At 45.9% G+C, this 20,224-nt stretch overlaps 1 protein-coding gene across 2 annotated transcripts in view; it reads left to right on the top strand.

Moving 5' to 3' along the window:
• Positions 1 to 1,980: 1,980 nt before the first annotated feature.
• esr2a (estrogen receptor 2a) overlaps positions 1,981 to 20,224 on the top strand; it is a 145,152-nt gene continuing 126,908 nt past the window's right edge. The window contains exons 1-2 of one of the 2 annotated variants that reach the window (XM_078561959.1): positions 1,981 to 2,338; positions 18,722 to 19,204. In XM_078561959.1, the coding sequence (XP_078418085.1) occupies positions 18,795 to 19,204 (410 nt within the window). In that variant the 5' untranslated portion in view covers positions 1,981 to 2,338; positions 18,722 to 18,794. The remainder of the gene's footprint in view (positions 2,339 to 18,721; positions 19,205 to 20,224) is intronic. The other variant, XM_078561960.1, reaches the window with a different exon arrangement.

Raw genomic sequence — 20,224 nt, 5'->3', positions numbered from 1 at the left:
GGGTGGGACTAACTGCATTGCTCTTCAAAAGAGCTTGCAGAGATTTGATGGGCCAAAAGGCCTCTCTCTTTGCTTTGCTATTGGACGACTCTATGACTCTATTTGACCTGTACTTAAACTGCATTTACCCACCTTAACTCCCCTGATCACCTTCCCCTGTAAAAAAAACCCAATGAATGGGCAAAAGCCGTGACAAATGGATTTCAGTGTAAGCAAAAGTGATGTCATCCACTTTGGACCTAAAGAGGATAGAAGAGGATCTTTTCTAAATGATGTGAAGCTAGAAACAGTGGAGGTCCAAAGAGACTTGGGGTTCAGGTACACAGATCATTAAAATGTCATGAACAGGTACAGAAAATAATCAAAAAGGCAAATGAAATGCTGGCCTTTCTATCTGGAGGACTAGAATACAAGGGGGTGGAAATAATGCCTCAGTTATACAAAGACCTGCTTAGACCACACCTGGAGTTACTGTGAACAGGCTCTGGGTACAACACCATAGCCTTGGAGGGAGTGGAGCATAGCTTACATAAACTAGGGTAGTGTCTCTGGAATTTAGAAGGTTAAGGGGAGATTCCATTGAAGATTTGAAGACATAAAGAGAACAGATAGAGGTTGATAGAGAGAAACTATTTCCACTGTTTGGGGAGTCTGGCACTAGGGGACAGATTCTAAAAATGCGAGCCAGACATTTCGGGAGTGCAATTAGGAAATACTTCTTCACACAAAGGGTGGGAAAAGCTTGGAACTTTCTACCACAAATGGCAATCAATGCTAGGTGCTAATAAGGGATCTCCCTTTTAAGACAGAGATGAGGAGAATTTATTTTCTCTCAGAGGGTCATTAGTCAGTGGAATTCTCTTCCCCAGGGAGCAGTGGAGGCTGGATCATTGAATATACTCAAGGTTGAGTTAGACAGATTTTTGATCAACAAGAGAGTCAAGGATTATGGGGAACAGGCAGGAAAGTGGAGTTGAGACCACAAACAGATCAGCCTTGATCTTATTGAATGTTGGATCAGGCTTGAGGGGCCGAATGGCCTACTCCTGCTCCTAAGTCCTATGTTCACATGCTCCTCGATGGATTGTAAATTGTAAATCTGAGATCGATAGATTTTTATTATCCAGAGATATTAAGGGATATGGGGTAAAGGTGGGTATGTTTCTATTATTCATTTATGGGAGGTGGATGTCACTGGCTAGGCCAGCATTTATTGGGGTTCAGCCATGGTTTCACTGAACAGCAGCAGGAGTGCTGAACAGCCTCCACCTGTTCCTCCCGTATCCCTCAACCACACCCACCCACCTTCTCCCCAAAATGCTTCACAGGTATTGAAGCACTTTTGGAATATAGACACTGTTGTAATTTTGGGAGCGTTGGCATCAGATAAGAAGCTGCTTCAAACAGCAACGTACGATGACCAGGTAATCCACAGATGTTGCTGAGTCTTTCCAGCACTTTCTGTTTTTGTTTCAGATTTCCAGCGTCTGCAGTATTTTGCTTTCGTGCTAGGTTTTGATGTTGGTTGAGGGGTGAATATTGACCAGGACACCAGGGATAATTCTCCTCTCCTTCTTCAGAATAGTGCCATGGAATCTTTAATGTCCAACTGAGAGAGCACACGGGGATCTCTGTTTATGTCTGATCTGAAAGATAGCACCTCGGACAGTACAGCACTCCCTCAGTACTGCGCTGGGAGTGTCAGCCTGGATTATGTGCTCAAGACCCTGGACATGGGTGTTAACCTAAGACCTGTTGTTTCTGTAATCAGTGTGCTTCCCCCGTCTCCCCCACCCTGACCACCTGCCTCCTACCCTGAGTCATGGTGACAGAGCAATAGAGATTGTGAGTTTATGCTTTAAAATCAGGGCAGGATGATGGGCAGGTCTGGTTGGGGTCCAGATTAACTTCATCTCTAAACCAGGAGTGAATCATTTACCCGATGTTGTATGAAAGCAGCTGTGCCACTAGGTTCAAGCTGATAAGTGGATGTGCTTGACCACGTCGTGCTACCACCTTTGAACCTTGATCATTCGGCAGTGTTGAAGTCTGTCTGTCTGTCTGTCAGTCTATGCTGTCTGCCCACTGCCTGGGGGAATCCTCTCGTCCGCTCCTCTCGCTTTGGTCAGGCAGGTGAGTGGGGTAGAGCGCAGACTGCAGTCAAAGGGGGCAAGGATGGAAAGGTGCCTGTCTGCTTAACACCGGACTGAGTCCAGGCTGACCTGCGCACACTGTGCCAGCATCTCCCTGACCTCCAGCTCTCGTTGTTACCTGTGGGGCGGAGGGAGCAGCTGGCCTGGAGGTTGAGGTATCCCAGGGACCGTGGAACTCCTGCAAGGTCTGTATGAAAGCTCCGGTTTTAATGCAGGGCTTTCTGGAATGTTTTACATGCTAGGATAACACAATTTCCATAAACACTCAATTATTTCTCTCCCTCTCTCTGTTACACATCCAATAACGCTGTCATATATAACAATCTCACAATTAGACTCTGCACCCTTACTATAACGCTGTCAGCTAACATACACACTCTATTACATAACTCACCCTCAGGATAGGACTCACAGTTATAAGACTTTCTCTCTCTTATACTCTCTACCCTCAGTATCAGGCTTTCAGTGATAACGCACACTCTGTTGTGAGGCCGTTAAACTTTGGCCCCTGACCTCTATTAGGGAGCTGTTTCTCCTCACTGACGTTCACTGTAGGGCAGGGTTTTTTGGGCAGTGGGTGGGGTGAGGGGGGAATAATATGGAGGAGAATAGAAGGAAGATGGATTTTGGATTAATGTGGTGGGAATGTGATTGGGTTTGACGTTTCTGGTTTGTTTGGTTAATCGGTGCTGAGTGTTAGCCTATAAAGAATTGAAACTCCACCGACCACTAGTCCCCAATCTCCATTCCTCTCTCTTTGCTGTGCAGAGTGGTCCAAAGTTCAGAGTGAAGTGCAGCTCTAGGCTTGTAAACACTGGGAGAGAAAGTGAAGCAAGTGGAGAAATCGTGATAAAGTGATGCCAAGCTTGTCGTTTAAATGGATTATCTGTGGCTCAGTGGGTAGCACGCTTACCTCTGAATAAGAAGGTCATGAGTTCAAGTCCCACTCCAGAGACCTAGGCGGACACTCATAGTGCAGCACTGAGGGAGTGCTGCACTGTTGGAAGTGCCGTCTTTCAGATGAGATGTTAAACCGAGGCCTGTTCTGCCCCTTCAGGTAGATGTAAAAAAAATCCTGTGGCCACTATTTGTATAAGTTCTGCTGAGTATCCTGGCCAATATTTATCACTCAATCAACGTCGCTAAAAATATGAACTGACCATTTATTGTACCACTGTGGGATCTTGCTGTGTGCAAATTAGCTGCTGTGTTTCCTACGTTATAATGGTGACTACACTTCATTGACTGTAAACTGATTTGGGATGTCCTGAGGTGCAATGATGCTTCAGAAATGCAAATCTTTCCTGAAGAAGAGTCATACGGACTCGAAACGTTAACTGTGTTTCCCTCTCCACAGATACTGTCAGACCTGCTGAGTATTTCCAGCACTTTCTGTTGTTATTTCAGCATCCGCAGTATTTTGCTTTTATGCAAATCTTTTCATCTCTTGTGGAATGTGGGAGTGAGGAGATCTTGGGAAGAATGGTCCAAAGAGCCTGAGTTACAGGAGAGGGTGGGGTGCGGAGGGGAGGGGAGGGGAGGGAGAGCATGAGGAAGAGGGTAAGATGGCTTTCAGGAGGGGATAGAAGAGAATTGTACAAAAGCTCCATTGGGACCAACACATGAAGCCTCCCTGAGGTAACACTTTCCAGTACTGGATGAGCAGAAATTTCCTCCTTTTAGATATCAGGAAGACTGACGCCATCTTTTTCAGTGCGGCTGCAAACTCCATTTCCTCGCCTCCGACTCCATCCCTCTCCTTGCCAGCAGCCTGAGATTAAACCAGTCTGTTAGCAACCTTGGTGTCACATTGGACCCCAAGATGAGCTTCCGACCTCATCTGTGCCACCTCCTAAGACTGCCTATTTCCATCGATGAACTGTCTCAGGTAATCTGCTGGAACCCTCATTGCCACCTTTGTTACCTCTAGTATTGACTATTCCAGCGCTCTCCTGGCCGCTCTCCTGGCCGCTCTCCTGGCCGCTCTCCTGGCCGCTCTCCCACATTCTACCCTCTGTAATTTGAGGTTGCCTATGTGCCCGCCTTAACTTGCAGCAAGTCCCATTCCCCTATCACCGCTTTTCTCACTCATTCACTTGCAAAGCAACATAATGATTTGGAAACTTTCATTCCCCATAGAATCCCAGAATTGTTACAGTGCAGGAGGAGGTTATTGGACCATCGTGTCCGCACTGACTCTCAGAATGAGCAGCTCACCTAACGCCATTTCCTCACCTTCTCCCCATAACCCTGTGCATTTTTCCTTCCTTGTTTTCAAATCTCTGCATGGCCTCATCCCTCCCTATCACTAATCTCCTCGAGCCCCACAACGCTCAGAGATATCTGCACTCCTCTAATTCTGGCCTCCTTAACCTTCCCAATTTTAATCCTTCCACCATTGTTGGCCATGCCTTCACTTGCCTCTGCTCCAAGCTCTGGAATTCCCTCCCGGCACCTCTCTGCCTCTCTGCCTTTCTCCCTTCCTTAAAACCTTTGACCAAGCGTTTGGTCATCTGACCTAATATCTCCTTTTGTGGCTCGATGTTTGATATTGCCCCTGTAAAACACCTTGGAATGTTTCGTTACATTAAAGGAGCATAGGGAATAGGAGCAGGAGTAGGCTACTTGGCTCCTCTCTTCTGCCTCCATGCCATTTCCCACACTATCCCCGTCTCCCGTGATGTTTTTAATACGTAGAAACCTGTTAAGGGGGTGGCATGGTGGTTAGTGCCGCTGCCTCACAGCTCCAGGATGTGGGTTCAACCCTGACCTCGCGTGTCTGTATGTGTGGAGCTTGCCCCGTCCATGTGGGTGTCCTCCGAGTGCTCCAAAGATGTGCTGGTTCGGCAAGTATATCCTTCCAAAACTGTCCACAATACTCCAGGGGTGGTCTCACCAAGACTCTATACAATTGCAGCGAGACTTCTTTATTCCTGTACTCCAATCCTCTTGTATTAAAGGCCCACATACCATTAGCCTTCCTGATTGCTTGTTACACCTGAGTGTTAGCTTTCAGTGACTTATGAACAAGGATTGGCCCCGGGTCCCTTTGGACATCAACACTTCCCAATCTCTCATTTAAAAAATACTCTGCATTTCTGTTTTTCCGGCTGAAGTGAATAACTTCACATTTTTCCCTGAAGCTATATAAATATAAGTTGTTGTTGTTTGACAGCTTCTAAGCCTGACACAGCTGGGATTAGACAGAGTGAAGTTGTGTCCAGCCAATCGAACACACCTCCTGTCCCGAAATGGCGGGTGCCCCCGGTGAGGGATTCTGGACACTGACGCCATGTCCTGTAATGTTCAAGTGTGAAATGGCCAAACAAAACTTTGTAGACATTACGATAAACCTTTATAAACCACTGGTTCAGCCTCAGTTGGAGAATTGTTTCCAGTTCTGGGTGGCACACTCCAGGAAGGATGTGAAGGTGTTGGAGTGGGTGCAGAAAAGATTCACAAGAATGGCTCCTGGGATGAGGGACTTTGGTTACGTGAATATTTTGGAGAAGCTGGGACTGTTCCTCTGGGAGAAGAGAAGGTTGAGAGGAGATTTGATAGAGGTGTTCAAATTCATGATGGGTCTGGATACAGTGGATGGGGAGAAACTGTTCCCATTGGTGGAAGGATTGAGAACCAGAGGGCGCAAGTTTAAGATAATTGGCAAAAGGAGCAATGGAGACATGAGGAGAAACGTTTTCACACAGGAAGTGGTTAGGTTCTAGAATGCACTGCCTGAGAGTGTGATGGAGGCAGGGTCAAACAGGGCACTCCCTGAGGTGATGGTGGGTTGTCTTGAATGTCTTGAAACATGATATTGGTTCACGATTTGAAACAAACTGAGTGTCCTGCACGGCCGTTACAGGAGGACTCTTAATAGTCAACCGAGTTGTTGTGGGACTGGAGTCACATATAGGCCCAGACTGGAGGAAGGATTTTTTTTTATTCATTCATGGGTTGTGGGCATCGCTGGCGAGACCAGCATTTATTGCCCATCCCCTATTTGTTAAGAGGACATTTGAGAGTCAACCACATTGCTGTGGGATGGGTCTGGAGTCACATGTAGGCCAGACCAGGTAAGGACAGCAGATTTCCTTCCCTAAAGGGCATTAGTGAACCAGATGGGTTTTTACAACAATCGACAATGGTTTCATGGTCATCATCAGACTTTTAATTCCAGATTTTTATCGAATTCAAATTCCATCATCTGCCATAGTGGGATTCGAACCCAGGACCCCAGAGCATTACCCTGGGCCTCTGGATTACTAGTCCAGCAACAATACCACTATGTCTGAGTTTATGTCCCTGAAGGACACTCTGTGAACCAGCTGGGCTGTGACAACAATTGGACAGCTTTGCAGTGATTTTCGCTTGTGCCAGCTTCTTATTTCCTAACTGCAAATTCTCAAACAACCTTAAATCCCAACAGTGAGATTTGAATTCCTGTTCTCTGGAAAACTAGTCTGGCAGACAAATCCCATCAGCAAATTCCCGGCAGGAATTGCTGGATCTATTTCACAGCTAACTGTAATTTGATTAATCGGATTCCAAAGCTCGATGGGTGTTATTGTAAAATAAAGCAATTCGAATCTGTCCCAGGATAATGTTTCTCTTGGCAGCTTATTCCCGACATTTCAGTAACCCCTGTGACTGCCTCTTTAATTGATGGGGTGAGAATTTTCTGGGCACGTGTTTGCATTTTGTCACTTTGAAAAAATTTCCATTGGCCGGGGATTTTGGGCGGAGCGATTGGAGCCCTGGCCTTGGTGCCCTAGAAGAAACCAGTTGTTCACTCATAATTCTGTAACTACAAAGAGCAGTTTTCAAAGTGTAGTCTCAGCGCAGCACCTACAGCCGCAGCCTCAGCCACCTTCCAAACTCTCTCTCTCTCGAGCACCCGTTGCACAGATGCCCTGGAAAACATTCACAGACGTTGACTAACTCCCCACTCTTGCCTGTAACAGCTCTCTGCCGTGACGAGGGGTTGCCAACACTTGTTGGACATCTTCCTGAGGATTCATCGCATGACCTTAAACCATGCCACGCTCACACTCTCACTGTTGGTTGCCCAAAATGCCAATCACCGTACCAGCTCCCCGGCTTATGGCTAAATGGGAAGAGATTGGATGTGTCTTGACTGTCAGTCAAACAGCTTCTCCCATTTCACATTTCTGTAACTCATAAAAACGTTCAAAGGAAAGTTTAGAAAAGCACAGTTCCCTTGATGCCCCCGTAACCATTCTCCGAGGGTTTTATCACCGCAATGCTCATGAGGTTAATTTTTTAATTTGTTGGGTATTTCAATCCTGCCAGTGTTAGCAGCTCAAACCCTCCTCCAGAGACCAGGCTGTGCAATGTCACATTTTCACTTCCAATTTTAACAAACTTTTTATCCAAAATTTGGATCATGCTCAGAATTGGAACACTTTACACACCCAGTTTCAGTAGCGAAAAGTCCCAGCATGAACTAGGCTCTACACTGTCCCCATCAAACACTCCCAGGACAGGTACAGCACGGGGTTAGATACAGAGTAAAGCTCCCTCTACACAGTCCCCATCAAACACTCCCAGGACAGGTACAGCACGGGGTTAGATACAGAGTAAATCTCCGTCTACACTGTCCCCATCAAACACTCCCAGGACAGGTACAGCACGGGGTTAGATACAGAGTAAATCTCCGTCTACACTGTCCCCATCAAACACTCCCAGGACAGGTACAGCACAGGGTTAGATACAGAGTAAAGCTCCTTCTACACTGTCCCCATCAAACACTCCCAGGGCAGGTACAGCACGGGGTTAGATACAGAGTAAAACTCCCTCTACACTGTCCCCATCAAACACTCCCAGGACAGACACAGCACGGGGTTAGATACAGAGTAAAGCTCCCTCTACACTGTCCCCATCAAACACTCCCAGGACAGACACAGCACGGGGCTAGATACAGAGTAAAGCTCCCTCTACACTGTCCCCATCAAACACTCCCAGGACAGGTACAGCACGGGGTTAGATACAGAGTAAAGCTCCTTCTACACTGTCCCCATCAAACACTCCCAGGACAGGTACAGCACGGGGTTAGATACAGAGTAAAGCTCCCTCTACACTGTCCCCATCAAACACTCCCAGGACAGACACAGCACGGGGTTAGATACAGAGTAAAGCTCCCTCTACACTGTCCCCATCAAACACTCCCAGGACAGGTACAGCACAGGGTTAGATACAGAGTAAAGCTCCCTCTACACTGTTCCCATCAAACACTCCCAGGACAGGTACAGCACGGAGTTAGATACAGAGTAAAGCTCCCTCTACACTGTCCCCATAAAAGATTGCCAGAGCAGACATGGGGTTAGATAGCGAGCATTTAAGCTCACTCAGTTCTGGCCTTCTGACAGCGCAGCACTCCCCCAATACCAAACTTCTGACAGTGTGGTGCTCATCAGTACTGACCCTCCTACAGTGCAGCACTGCCTCAGTACTGACCCTCCGACAGTGCAGCACTCCCTCAGTACTGATCCTCCGACAGTGCGGCACTCCCTCAGTACTGACCCTCCGACAGTGCGGCACTCCCTCAGTACTGACCCTCCGACAGTACGGCACTCCATCAGTCTCTGAGATGAATGCCTTTGACATCAAGATAGCATTTGCCTGTGTTTTACATCAAACAGCACCTGCAAATTTGAAATTGATGGGAATCAGGGAAAACTCTCCGCTGGTTGGAGTCATACCTAGCACGAAGGAAGATGGTTGTGGCTGTTGGGGGTCAATCATCTCAGCTCCGGGACATCACTGCAGGAGTTCCTCAGGGTAGTGTCCTAGGCCCAACCATCTTCAACTGCTTCATCAATGACCTTCCTTCCATCATAAGGTCAGAAGTGGGGATGTTTGCTGATGATTGCACAATGTTCAGCACCATTCGCGACTCCTCAGATACTGAAGCAGCCCATGTCCAAATGCTGCAAGACCTGGACAATATCCTGATTGGGCTGATAAATGGCAAATAACATTCGCGCCACACAAGTGCCAGACAATGGCCAAAAGAAGAATAAGGAAAATAAACGATTGAATAACATAATTAACTAGTTAACTAGAACACATTAAGGATGGCAGGACAGGTGACAGGAATAAAAAAGGGGCAGCCACATTGTTAGGTGTTTATTATAGACCCCCAGATAGTCTGCAGCAAATTGAGGAGTAAATATGTGCACAATTAGCGGAGGTGTGTAAAAACAATAACAATAGGGTAATTATATTAGGTGATTTCAACTTTCCCAACATTAATTGGAATAGACATAGTGTTAAGGGCTTGGATGGAGTGGATTTCTTGAAATGTGTACAGGAGAATTTTTAGGTCAATATGTAGAGGGTCCAACAAGGGACGGTGCAGTGCTGGACCTAATTCTGGGGAATGAAGCCGGACAGGTGGCTGAGGTGGTGGTGGGGGAGCATTTTAGTGATAGCGACCACAACATGGTACAGTTTAAGCTTGTTATGGACAAAGAAATAGACAAGTTACAAAAAAATGTTTTGGATTGGGGGAGAGTGGATTTTAATAAAATAAGGCAGGATCTGGCCAAGGTAGACTGGGAACAGTTACTTGTGGGGAAATCTACAGAAGAGCAGTGGGGGGTGTTCAAAAAGGAAATGGGGAGGGTACAGGTTCAACATGTTCCCTCTAGGGTGATAGGAAGGATAACAAGCCCAGAGAACCATGGATGACCAGAGATATTCAGGTTACGATGAGAAGGAAAAGAGAGGCTTTTAGCAGGTACAAGGGGAGCAAATCAGCGGAGGCATTAGTGGAGTACAGAAAGTGCAGGGTGGAGCTTAAGAAAGCAATTAGGAGAGCAAAGAGGGGATATGAGAAAGCTCTGGCTGGTAAAAGTAGGGAAAATCCCAAGATATTCTATAAGTATATCAATGGGAAGAGGATAACCAGGGAAAGAGTAAGGCCCATAAGGGACCAAGGGGACAGTCTATGGGTGGAGCCAGAGGACATCGCTAGAATGTTGAACAAATACTTCACGTCCGTCTTCACCCAAGAGAATGAGGATGAAGGTATGGAACTCGGGGAGAGAGACTCCGAGGTTCTTGAGCAAATTGATATAGGGAATGACAAGGTATTGGAGGTGTTGGCAGGCTTAAAAGTGGACAAATCTCTAGGTCCGGATGATTTGTGTCCCAGACTGCTGAGGGAGGCAAGGAAGGAGATCGCAGGGGCTCTGACCCAAATTTTTAATTCCCCTCTGGCCATGGGGGAGGTGCCAGAGGACTGGAGAACAGCTAATGTGGTTCCGCTATTTAAGAAGGGTTGTAAAGATAAGCCAGGGAACTACAGACCAGTGAGTCTCACATCAGTGGTAGGGAAACAATTGCAGAAAGTTCTGAAGGGCAGAATCTATTTCCATTTGGAGAGGCAAGGTTTGATCAGGGATAGTCAGCATGGCTTTGTCAGAGGGAGGTCATGCCTAACAAATTTGATTGAATTTTTTGAGGAGGTGACTAGGTGTGTAGATAAGGGTAGTGTAGTTGATGTAGTTTATATGGATTTTAGCAAAGCCTTTGACAAAGTCCCACATAGCAGACTTATAAAGAAGGCAAATGCACATGGGATACAGGGTAATTTGATAAGGTGGATTCAAAATTGGCTTAGTTGTAGGAGACAGAGGGTGATGACAGAAGGATGCTTTAGTGACTGGAAGCCAGTGTCCAGTGGTGTACCACAGGGATCTGTGCTGGGTCCCCTATTATTCATCATTTATATAAACGACATAGATCACTATGTGGGGGGTAGGATTAGTAAGTTTGCGGATGACACAAAGATTGGCCGGGTGGTTAACAGTGAGGTTGAGTGTCTTGGGCTACAGGAAGATATAGATGGGATGGTCAAATGGGCAGATAAGTGGCAGATGGAATTTAACCCTGAAAAGGGTGAGGTGATACACTTTGGAAGGAGTAATTTGACAAGGAAGTATTCAATGAACGGCATGACACTAGGAAGTTCTGAGGAACAAAGGGACCTTGGCGTGTGTGTCCATAGATCTCTGAAGGCAGAGGGGCATGTTAGTGGGGTGGTGAAAAAGGCATATGGGACACTTGCCTTTCTCAATCGAGGCATAGATTACAAAAGTAGGGAGGTCATGTTGGAGTTGTATAGAACCTTGGTGAGGCCACAGCTGGAGTACTGTGTGCAGTTCTGGTCGCCACATTATAGGAAGGATGTGATTGCACTGGAGGAGGTGCAGAGGAGATTCACCAGGATGTTGCCTGGGATGAAACATTTAAGTTATGAAGAGAGGTTGGATAGACTTGGGTTGTTTTCGTGGAGCAGAGAAGACTGAGGGGCGACCTGATTGAGGTGTACAAGATTATGAGGGGCATGGACAGGGTGGATAGGGAGCAGCTGTTCCCCTTAGTTGAAGGGTCAGTCACGAGGGGACACAAGTTCAAGGTGAGGGGCAGGAGGTTTAGGGGGGATGTGAGGAAAAACCTTTTTACCCAGAGGGTGGTGATGGTCTGGAATGCGCTGCCTGGGAGGGTGGTAGAGGCGGGTTGCCTCACATCCTTTAAAAAGTACCTGGATGAGCACTTGGCACGTCATAACATTCAAGGCTATGGGCCAAGTGCTGGTAAATGGGATTAGGTCGGTAGGTCAGGTTTCGGTGCAGACTCGATGGGCCGAAGGGCCTCTTCTGCACTGTGTTATTCTGTGATTCTGTGATGTGTCAAGGCTGTAGCATGTGGGAGCTCCTGGGTAACATTGTGATCCAGGGAAAACACGTCTGTAGTAAGTGTTTGCAGCTTGAGGAACTTTGGCTCAGAGTCATTGAACTGGAGGCTGAGCTGCAGAGTCTGCGACACATCAGGGAGGGGGAAAGCTACTTGGATGCTTTATACCAGGAGACAGTCACATCACCTAGGATAGGGTCTTCTGATTTGGTCAGTGGCCAGGGGCAGTAGGATGTGACTGTGAGTGAGGCAGGTAAGGGGACCCAGACAGCAGGAGTGTGAGACTCTGCAATTGTCCAGCAGGTCTGAAGTTCTCTCAGCTTGTTTGGATGTGAGTGGGGGCTGCAGGGTGGATGAGCCAATTGACCATGGCACTGTGGTACAGGAAGCCATCCAAGTAGGTGGAATAAAAAGGAATGTAGTGGTAGTAGGGGACAGTTTAGTAAGGGGGATTGACACTGTTCTCTGTAGCAAAGAGCGAGAGTCCAGACAGCTTTGTTGCCTGCCCGGTGCCAGGGTTCAGGATATCTGCTCAAGGCTGGAGAGGAGCTTGCAGTGGGAGGGGGTGGATCCAGTTGTTGTGATCCATGTAGGTACCAGTGACATAGGCAGGACAAGGAAAGAGGCTTTTGCATAGAGAATATGAGGAGCTAGGCACTAAATTAAAAAGAAGATCCTCAAAGGTGGATGATTACCTGAGCTGTGTGCAAATTGGCATAGGGTACAGCAAATTAGAGAGGTGAATGCGTGGCTCAAAGACTGATGTGGGAGAAGTGGGTTCCGGTGTGTGGGGCATTGGCACCAGTAACTGGGGAAAGTGCGGGCTATACCGTTGGGATGGTCTACACCTGAACCATGCTGGGACCAGAGCTCTTGCGAACCGCATAACTAGGGAAGTAGAGAGGGTTTTAAACTAAATAATGGGGGCAAAGGATCAAATTTGGGGAGATGTGTTCAATCAAAGAGTTGAGACAAGACAAGAGAGAAAGGTATTAATATGGTAAAGGGTAAACAGATCATGACAGGAAGAGACAAAGAGTAAAAATCTAAGAGTAAATCAGTGAATAAGGCTAGACACTACAAACATAACAAAAAGGACAAGACTAGAGGCACTGTATCTGAATGCACATAGCATTCGAAACAAAACAGGTGAATTGATAGCACAAATAGAAATAAATGAATATGACCTGACAGCCATTACAGAGACATGGCTGCAGGATTGGGATGTGAACATTGCAGGATTTGTGACATTTAGGAAGGACAGGAAGTTAGGAAAAGGTGGAGGAGTGGCTCTGTTAATTAATGATGGTATTAGCACAATAGAGAGGGATGACCTAAGTTTAGGAATCCAGGATGTAGAAGCGGTTTGGATAGAGATGAGAAATGATAAAGGAAAGAAGCCACTTGTGGGTGTGGTGTACAGGCTCCCGAACAGTAACCATATGGTAGGACAGGGTATAAAGGAAGAAATAATGGGAGGTTGTCAGAAAGGCATGGCGATAATCATGGGGGATTTTAATTTACATATAGATGGGAAAAATCAGATGGGCAAAGGTAGCGTAAATGAGGAGTTCATAGAATGTTTTCAGGATAGCTTCTTAGAAAAGCACGTTTTGGAGCCAACCAGAGAGCAGGCTATACTCGGCCTGATATTATGCAATGAGATAGGATTAATTAATGACCTCAAAGTGAAGGCCCCCCTAGGTAGCAGTGATCATAATATGATTAAATTTTACATTCAGTTTGAGGGAGAGAAGAGTGGTTCTAAGACTAGTATTTTAAACTTAAACAACGACAATTATGAGGGCATGCAAGTAGAGCTAATTAAAGTGAGCTGGCAAATGAGGTTAAGGGATAGATCCATAGAGATGCAGTGGCAGACATTTAAGAGGATATTTCAAAATACACAGAATAGATACATTCCAACGAGAAAGAAAAATTCCAAGGTGAGGACCCACCACCCGTAGTTAACTAAGAAAGTTAAAGACATCATCAAAGTTAAAGAAAAAGCTTATAATTGTGCAACAATGGGAGACCAGTCAGAAGATTTAACAAAATATAAAAAACAGCAAAGGATGACTAAAAGATGAATAAGGAGGGAAATTGGAGTGCACAAGAAAGCTAGCTAGAAATATAAAGATAGATAGTAAGGGTTTCTATAGATTTTTAAGAAAGGAGTTAAAGTGAGCATTGGTCCTGTAGAAAGCGAGTCTGGGGAATTAATAATAGAAAATGAGGAGATGGCAGATGAATTGAACAGGTATTTTGCTTCAGTCTTCACTATAGAGGATACAAGTAACATCACAGAAATAGCTGTAAATCAGGAAATGTAACGGAGGGAGGAACTCAAGAAAATTACAATCACTAGGGAATTGGTACTGAGGAACTTGTTGGAGCTGTGGACTGACAAGTCCCTGGGTTCTGATGGACTTCATCCTAGGCTCTTAAAAGAAGTGGCTAGTGAGATAGTTGATGCATTCATTTTAATTTTCCAAAATTCCCTAGATTTGGGGAAGGTTCCATTAGATTGCAAAATAGTGAATATAACTCCTTTATTCAGAAAGGGAGACAGAAAGCAGGAAACTATAGGCGAGTTAGCTTAACACCTGTCATGGGGAAAATGTTAGAAGCTATTATTAAAGGCATCATAGCAGGGCACTTAGATAAATTCAAGGTAATCAGGCAGAGTCAATATGGTTTTCTGAAAGGGAAATTATGTTTTATTTATTGGAGTTCTTTGAAGAGGTAACATGTGCTGTGGATGAAGGGGAATCAGTGGATGTACTGTACTTAGATTTCCAGAAGGCATTTGATAAGGTGCCACATCAAAAGTTATTGTGGAAAATAAAAGCTCATGGGGTAGGGGGTAACAATATTGGCATTGATAGAAGATTGGCTAGCTAACAGGAAACAGAGAGCAGACATAAATGGCTCATCTTCTGGTTGGCAGGATGTGATGAGTGTGTGCCACAGGGATCAGTGCTGGGGCCTCAATTTACACAATTTATATAAATGACTTGAATGAAGGAACTAAATATATGGTTGCTAAATTTGCAGATGATGCAAAGATAGATAGGAAAGTAAGATGTGAAGGGATACAGATAGGTTAAGTGAGTTGGCAAAGATCTAGCAAATAGAGTATAATGTGGGAAAATGTGAAACTGTCAATTTTGGCAATCTCCATTCTCTAAGAACTCGCTTTGGAATCTTCTCCCAAACTGATGCTTTCTCAGATGCCTTCTGCAGGAGTTCACCTCCAGAGTTTCAAACTCTCTTTCTGATGTTCCTCTTCCCTAGGACACCTGATGCACTCAGGCTGTCTTCCACGCACTCTCTCTCACTGACTTAGCTGTCAATAGTACCACTGCTTAACATGCCCATAGCAAAGAGTTACAGACCTTCAGATGTCTCTTTGGTCCTTCCTGCCTCTTTCAAGATGTTTTCGCTTTAAATCTGCTTTCTGCAGCTTTTTTCTATTTAACCTAAAGCTTGGAGCCTTCCTCTCTGCCCCTCACTCTTCACTTAACAGGGCCTTTCCAGGTTCCTGTCCTTCCTTTGACTAGAAGGTCTTCATGGGACTTTCTCCTGTTCTACTCCCTGGATTTTGAGCTTTTCTCTTTAGCTTGGGACTAGCTATCTGTCCCCTTTGCTCCAGTCTTTCCTGGTAGCTACTTTCAAAACCAACAGAACTCAAATAGCTTCCAAATCAAACTGCTGTTTATAGCTTCTCCTGTGTGTGTCAGTGGGAGGGATCTGCCTCTCTGGACCCTTGTTGCTAGGTAACAGCCCAGTTTCTCTACTCTTGTTTGTTTAACTTAGCCACAACAGTCGTAAAACTTTCATTAGAAACGTAGACACCTTTTAAAGTGGAACCAAAATTCAAGTTGACCTTTTCTTAACATACAGATACAATAATACAAATCAAACTTAAACATTAAAGCTAAAGCTCATTCCTAACACCCAAAAAGTACAAATATAACTGACTTAAACTATCTCTATTTCCTAACTGCAGGTAGAGCAAGTAATTCAGAAATTTAATGGAATGTTATCATTTATTGTGAGGGGAATTGATTACAAAAGTAGGGAGGTTATGCTTCAGTTATACAGGACATTGGTGCGACCAGATCTGGAGTATTGTGTGTGCAGTATTGGTCTCCTTAATTATGCATTGGAAGCAGTTCAGAGAAGGTTTACTAGACTAATACCAGGAATATGAGGAAAGGTTGGACAGGTTAGGCTTGTATCCACTGGAGTTTAGAAGAGTAAGAGGCAATTTGATTGAAACACAAGATCCTCAGGGGTCTTGACAGGGTGGAAATGGAGACGATGTTTCCTCTTGTGGAAGAATCTAGAACTAGGGGTCACTGTTTAAAAATAAGGGGCCACCCATTTAAAAGAGATGAGGAGAATTTTTTTCTCTCTGTGGGTTGATGCTCTTTGGAACTCCATTCCTCAAAATAGGTGCAAGCTGAGTCTTGGAATATTTTTAAGGCAGAGGTAGATAGGTTCTTGGTAAACAAGGGGGAGAATTGTTATATGGGAGTAGGTGGGAATATGAAGTTGAGTTTACAATCGGGTCAGCCATGATCTTATTGAATGGCAGAACAGGCTCGAGGGGCCGAGTGGCCCACTCCTGCTCCTAATTCATATGTTTGCATCTCCAACAAGAGAGAATCTAGCCATTGCTCCTTGACATTCAATGGCATTACCATCACTGAATCCCCCACTATCAACATCCTGGGGGTTACCATTGACCAGAAACTGAACTGGACTAGCCATATAAATACTGTGGCTACAAGACCAGGTCAAAGGCTGGGAATTCTACAGAGAGTAACTCACCTCCTGACTCCCCAAAGCCATCTACAAGGCACAAGTCAGGAGTGTGATGGAATACTCCCCACTTGCCTGGATGAGTGCAGCTCCCACAACACTCAAGAAGCTTGACACCATCCAGGACAAAGCAGCCTGCTTGATTGGCACCACATCCACAAACATTCACTCCCTCCACTGCCGACACACAGTAGCAGCAGTGTGTACCATTTACAAGATGCGCTGCAGGAATTCACCAAGGCTCCTTAGACAGCACCTTCCAAACCCACAACCACTACCACCTAGAAGGACAAGGGCAGCAGATACATGGGGAACACCATCACCTGGAAGTTCCCATCCACATCACTCACCATCCTGACTTGGAAATATATCGGCCGTTCCTTCACTGTCACTGGGTCAAAACCCTGGAATTCTCTCCCTAACAGCACTGTGGGTGTACCTACACCACATGGACTGCAGCGGTTCAAGAAGGCAGCTCACCACCACCTTCTCAAGAGCAACTAGGGATGGGCAATAAATGCTGACCCAGCCAGCGACACCCACATCCCATGAATGAATTAAAAAAATTACAGAAGGATTTGCATTAGTTCGTCAAATTGTAGAGCCATGTTAACTTTAATTTGGTATCATGCTTTTGTAGGCCTTAGAGATGTTGCTTTTGAATTCAGTACCTGCAAAACAGGACTGACTTTTTTACATAACAAAGGGCTCACCGCAGCCACTGGTGTCGGCAAGGCCAGCGAGGGCTGGAGCTGGTTCCAAGACGGAATAACTGCGGAAGAGGGTTAGCGGTAAGAAGGGCATCTGGCTGTAAAACCACCCACCAAATCCAAAGAAGGATGGTTGAGATTAAGGTGGCCTATTGTGGCCACTCTGTGTGACCGGGGGAAAGCTGAAAGAGAAAGAAAGACGTGTTAGGAGCGAATTCTCTGTTCATTGATTCCTAAGAATATAAGAAATAGGAACAGGAGTTGACCATTCAGCCCCTCAAGCCTTACCCACCATTCATTGGGACTACCTCTAATCTATATCCTAACTCCATATACCAGCCTGGCCTCCATTTCCAATTTTACCCTAATATAGCAACAATGGATTGGTCACAGATTTTAAATGATTAATTGAGCCAGCATTTCCTGCTTTTGGTGGACGGGAGTTACCTGCTCCTACCACCTTCCGCATGAAGAGACGTTTCCTCATTTCTCCCCACAGTGACCTGGCTCTGACCTGACCTCACCATCTTCTGGACACCAGCAGAACCAGTCTCTCTCACTCTAACCGATCAATTTTTTTCAAAAGCCTAAAAGCCTTAATGCACATCACCCTTTAACCATCCATAAACCAGGGAGTATAACACGAGTTTATGTAATCACGCCCCATAATCTCACCTAATCTAATCAATCTGATTTGTGCTGGAATATTTCCCAGGCCAATATGTCCTTCCTGAAACGTGGTGTCCAGAACTGTACCCAGTGCTCCAGGTGTGCGCTTACCAGGGCATCGTGAGGAGAATACCGTCCCTGGCACTGTACACAGTGTGAGAATACCGTCCCTGGCACTGTGCACAGTGTGAGAATACCGTCCCTGGCACTGTACACAGTGTGAGAATACCGTCCCTGGCACTGTGCACAGTGTGAGAATACCGTCCCTGGCACTGTACACAGTGTGAGAATACCATCCCTGGCACTGTGCACAGTGTGAGAATACTGTCCCTGGCACTGTACACAGTGTGAGAATACCGTCCCTGGCACTGCTTGGCTCAAAATCAACAACACTGGCACCCTAAAGACTGCCAGGCCACCCCGATAACCACCACCCCGATAGGCACCCCGATAACCACCCCGATAGGCACCACCCCGATAACCACCACCCCGATAGGCACCCCGATAACCACCCCGATAGGCACCACCCCACAGGCCGTGAGTCCGTCCCCGCTGTCTCCTCACGTTCTGTTTACGTTTTACAGTTTTTATTTCAGGAGAAAATTACTGTTTTTCTTTCTGCTCTTTCTTTTCCAGTGAGAAGACGCAATGGTTTTATGATCGAAGATCTCCAAACAAGTTCTTTCTCCGAGGGACCTGCACTTCAAACATGGCAACGTCACCGATGAAGGAATCTGCGATGTCTGAGCTACAAGAACTGCGAACTGGACCAATAGAAACCCAGATTAAAAACTCTCCTCTGGCTGGACCCAGTCAGCCCCAGTACAGTAATTCTGTGCCCAGTCTGTCTGAGCACGGTCCTATTTGCATTCCTTCACCAAATGAATACCCCTCACTTGCCTTCTATCGCCCCTCTATACTGGGATACGGCATGCCCAACGACACTGGTGGACCGGATGGCACGATTGTGAGGCAAAGTTTGAGTCCTTCGATGTACTGGTCCTCTCCTGGCCATGTTTCTCCCATAACACTACACTGTCAACAGCCTATCATGTACGCTGAACCGCCCAAGAGTCCTTGGGATGACCTGAGATCAGGAGATCAACATCAGCTGAACAGGTAAGGCCTAGACTGCAGTCCGTCTCCTAACTCACACCAAGCTCTGTTCCCCCATCACCTCTGAACTCGCTCACCCACATTGGCTCCCGGTCCAGAAATGCCTCAAATTTAAAATCACATCCTTGTGTATGTCTCCTCCATGGCCTCATCCCTCCCTAACTCTGTAACCTTCTCCATCCCGATTACCCTCCCAGCTCTCTGTGCTGCTCCAGCCTGGCCCGATGCACTCCCCAGTTTTAACCGCCCTGCCATTGGTGAACCTGCTTTCAGCTTCCTGATCCCTAAACTCTAGAATTTTCTCCTCAAACCTCTCCACCTCACTTTCTCTCTCTCCTACAAGACAATCCTTAAAGCGACCTGTTTGATCAGCATTTGCCAGGTATCCTAATAAATGGCTCAGTGGCATATTTTGTAGAATAAATACCTTGTGTAAAGCCTCTTGGGTCATTTTGTAATATATTTACAGACAATAGGCCAATACAGGCTGTTGTGTTGTCCATGGTGAAGAGAGTAAGATTTCAAAGGATAGAGTACCTTCCAATATTCAGCCACACCATTGCCCATTCAAGTTTTGGCCTGGTTATAATAGGAGGAGATGACAATATCCTTTAGTTGCAGGGTCCAAGGTAAGATGAGCTTGGTCAAATTCAAACCCATCTCCAGTTGATATGAAACAGTTGTGCAGGAGTCATGAATTCCCATTAAATCTTCAGCCTTCACTAGCTTAACACATTAGCAGTTCTGCGAATTAGACACTAAATATTAATACAATAAGGTTCCTCTGAATCCATATTGAGGAGTCAAAGGAAAGGATACAAGGGGTTTACTTTGTACCTAACGTAGGCTCAGAGGCCTTTTACAGCACAGGGTTAGATACAGAGTCAACTCCCTCTACACTGTCCCCATCAAACACTCCCAGGACAGGTACAGCACGGGGTTAGATACAGAGTAAAGCTCCCTCTATACTGTCCCCATCAAACACTCCCAGGACAGGTACAGCACGGGGTTAGATACAGAGTA

This window comes from Cetorhinus maximus, chromosome 18 (assembly GCF_964194155.1).
Source record: "Cetorhinus maximus chromosome 18, sCetMax3.hap1.1, whole genome shotgun sequence".
Lineage (NCBI taxonomy): Eukaryota > Metazoa > Chordata > Chondrichthyes > Lamniformes > Cetorhinidae > Cetorhinus > Cetorhinus maximus.
This window is presented reverse-complemented; position numbering and strand designations above follow the sequence as displayed.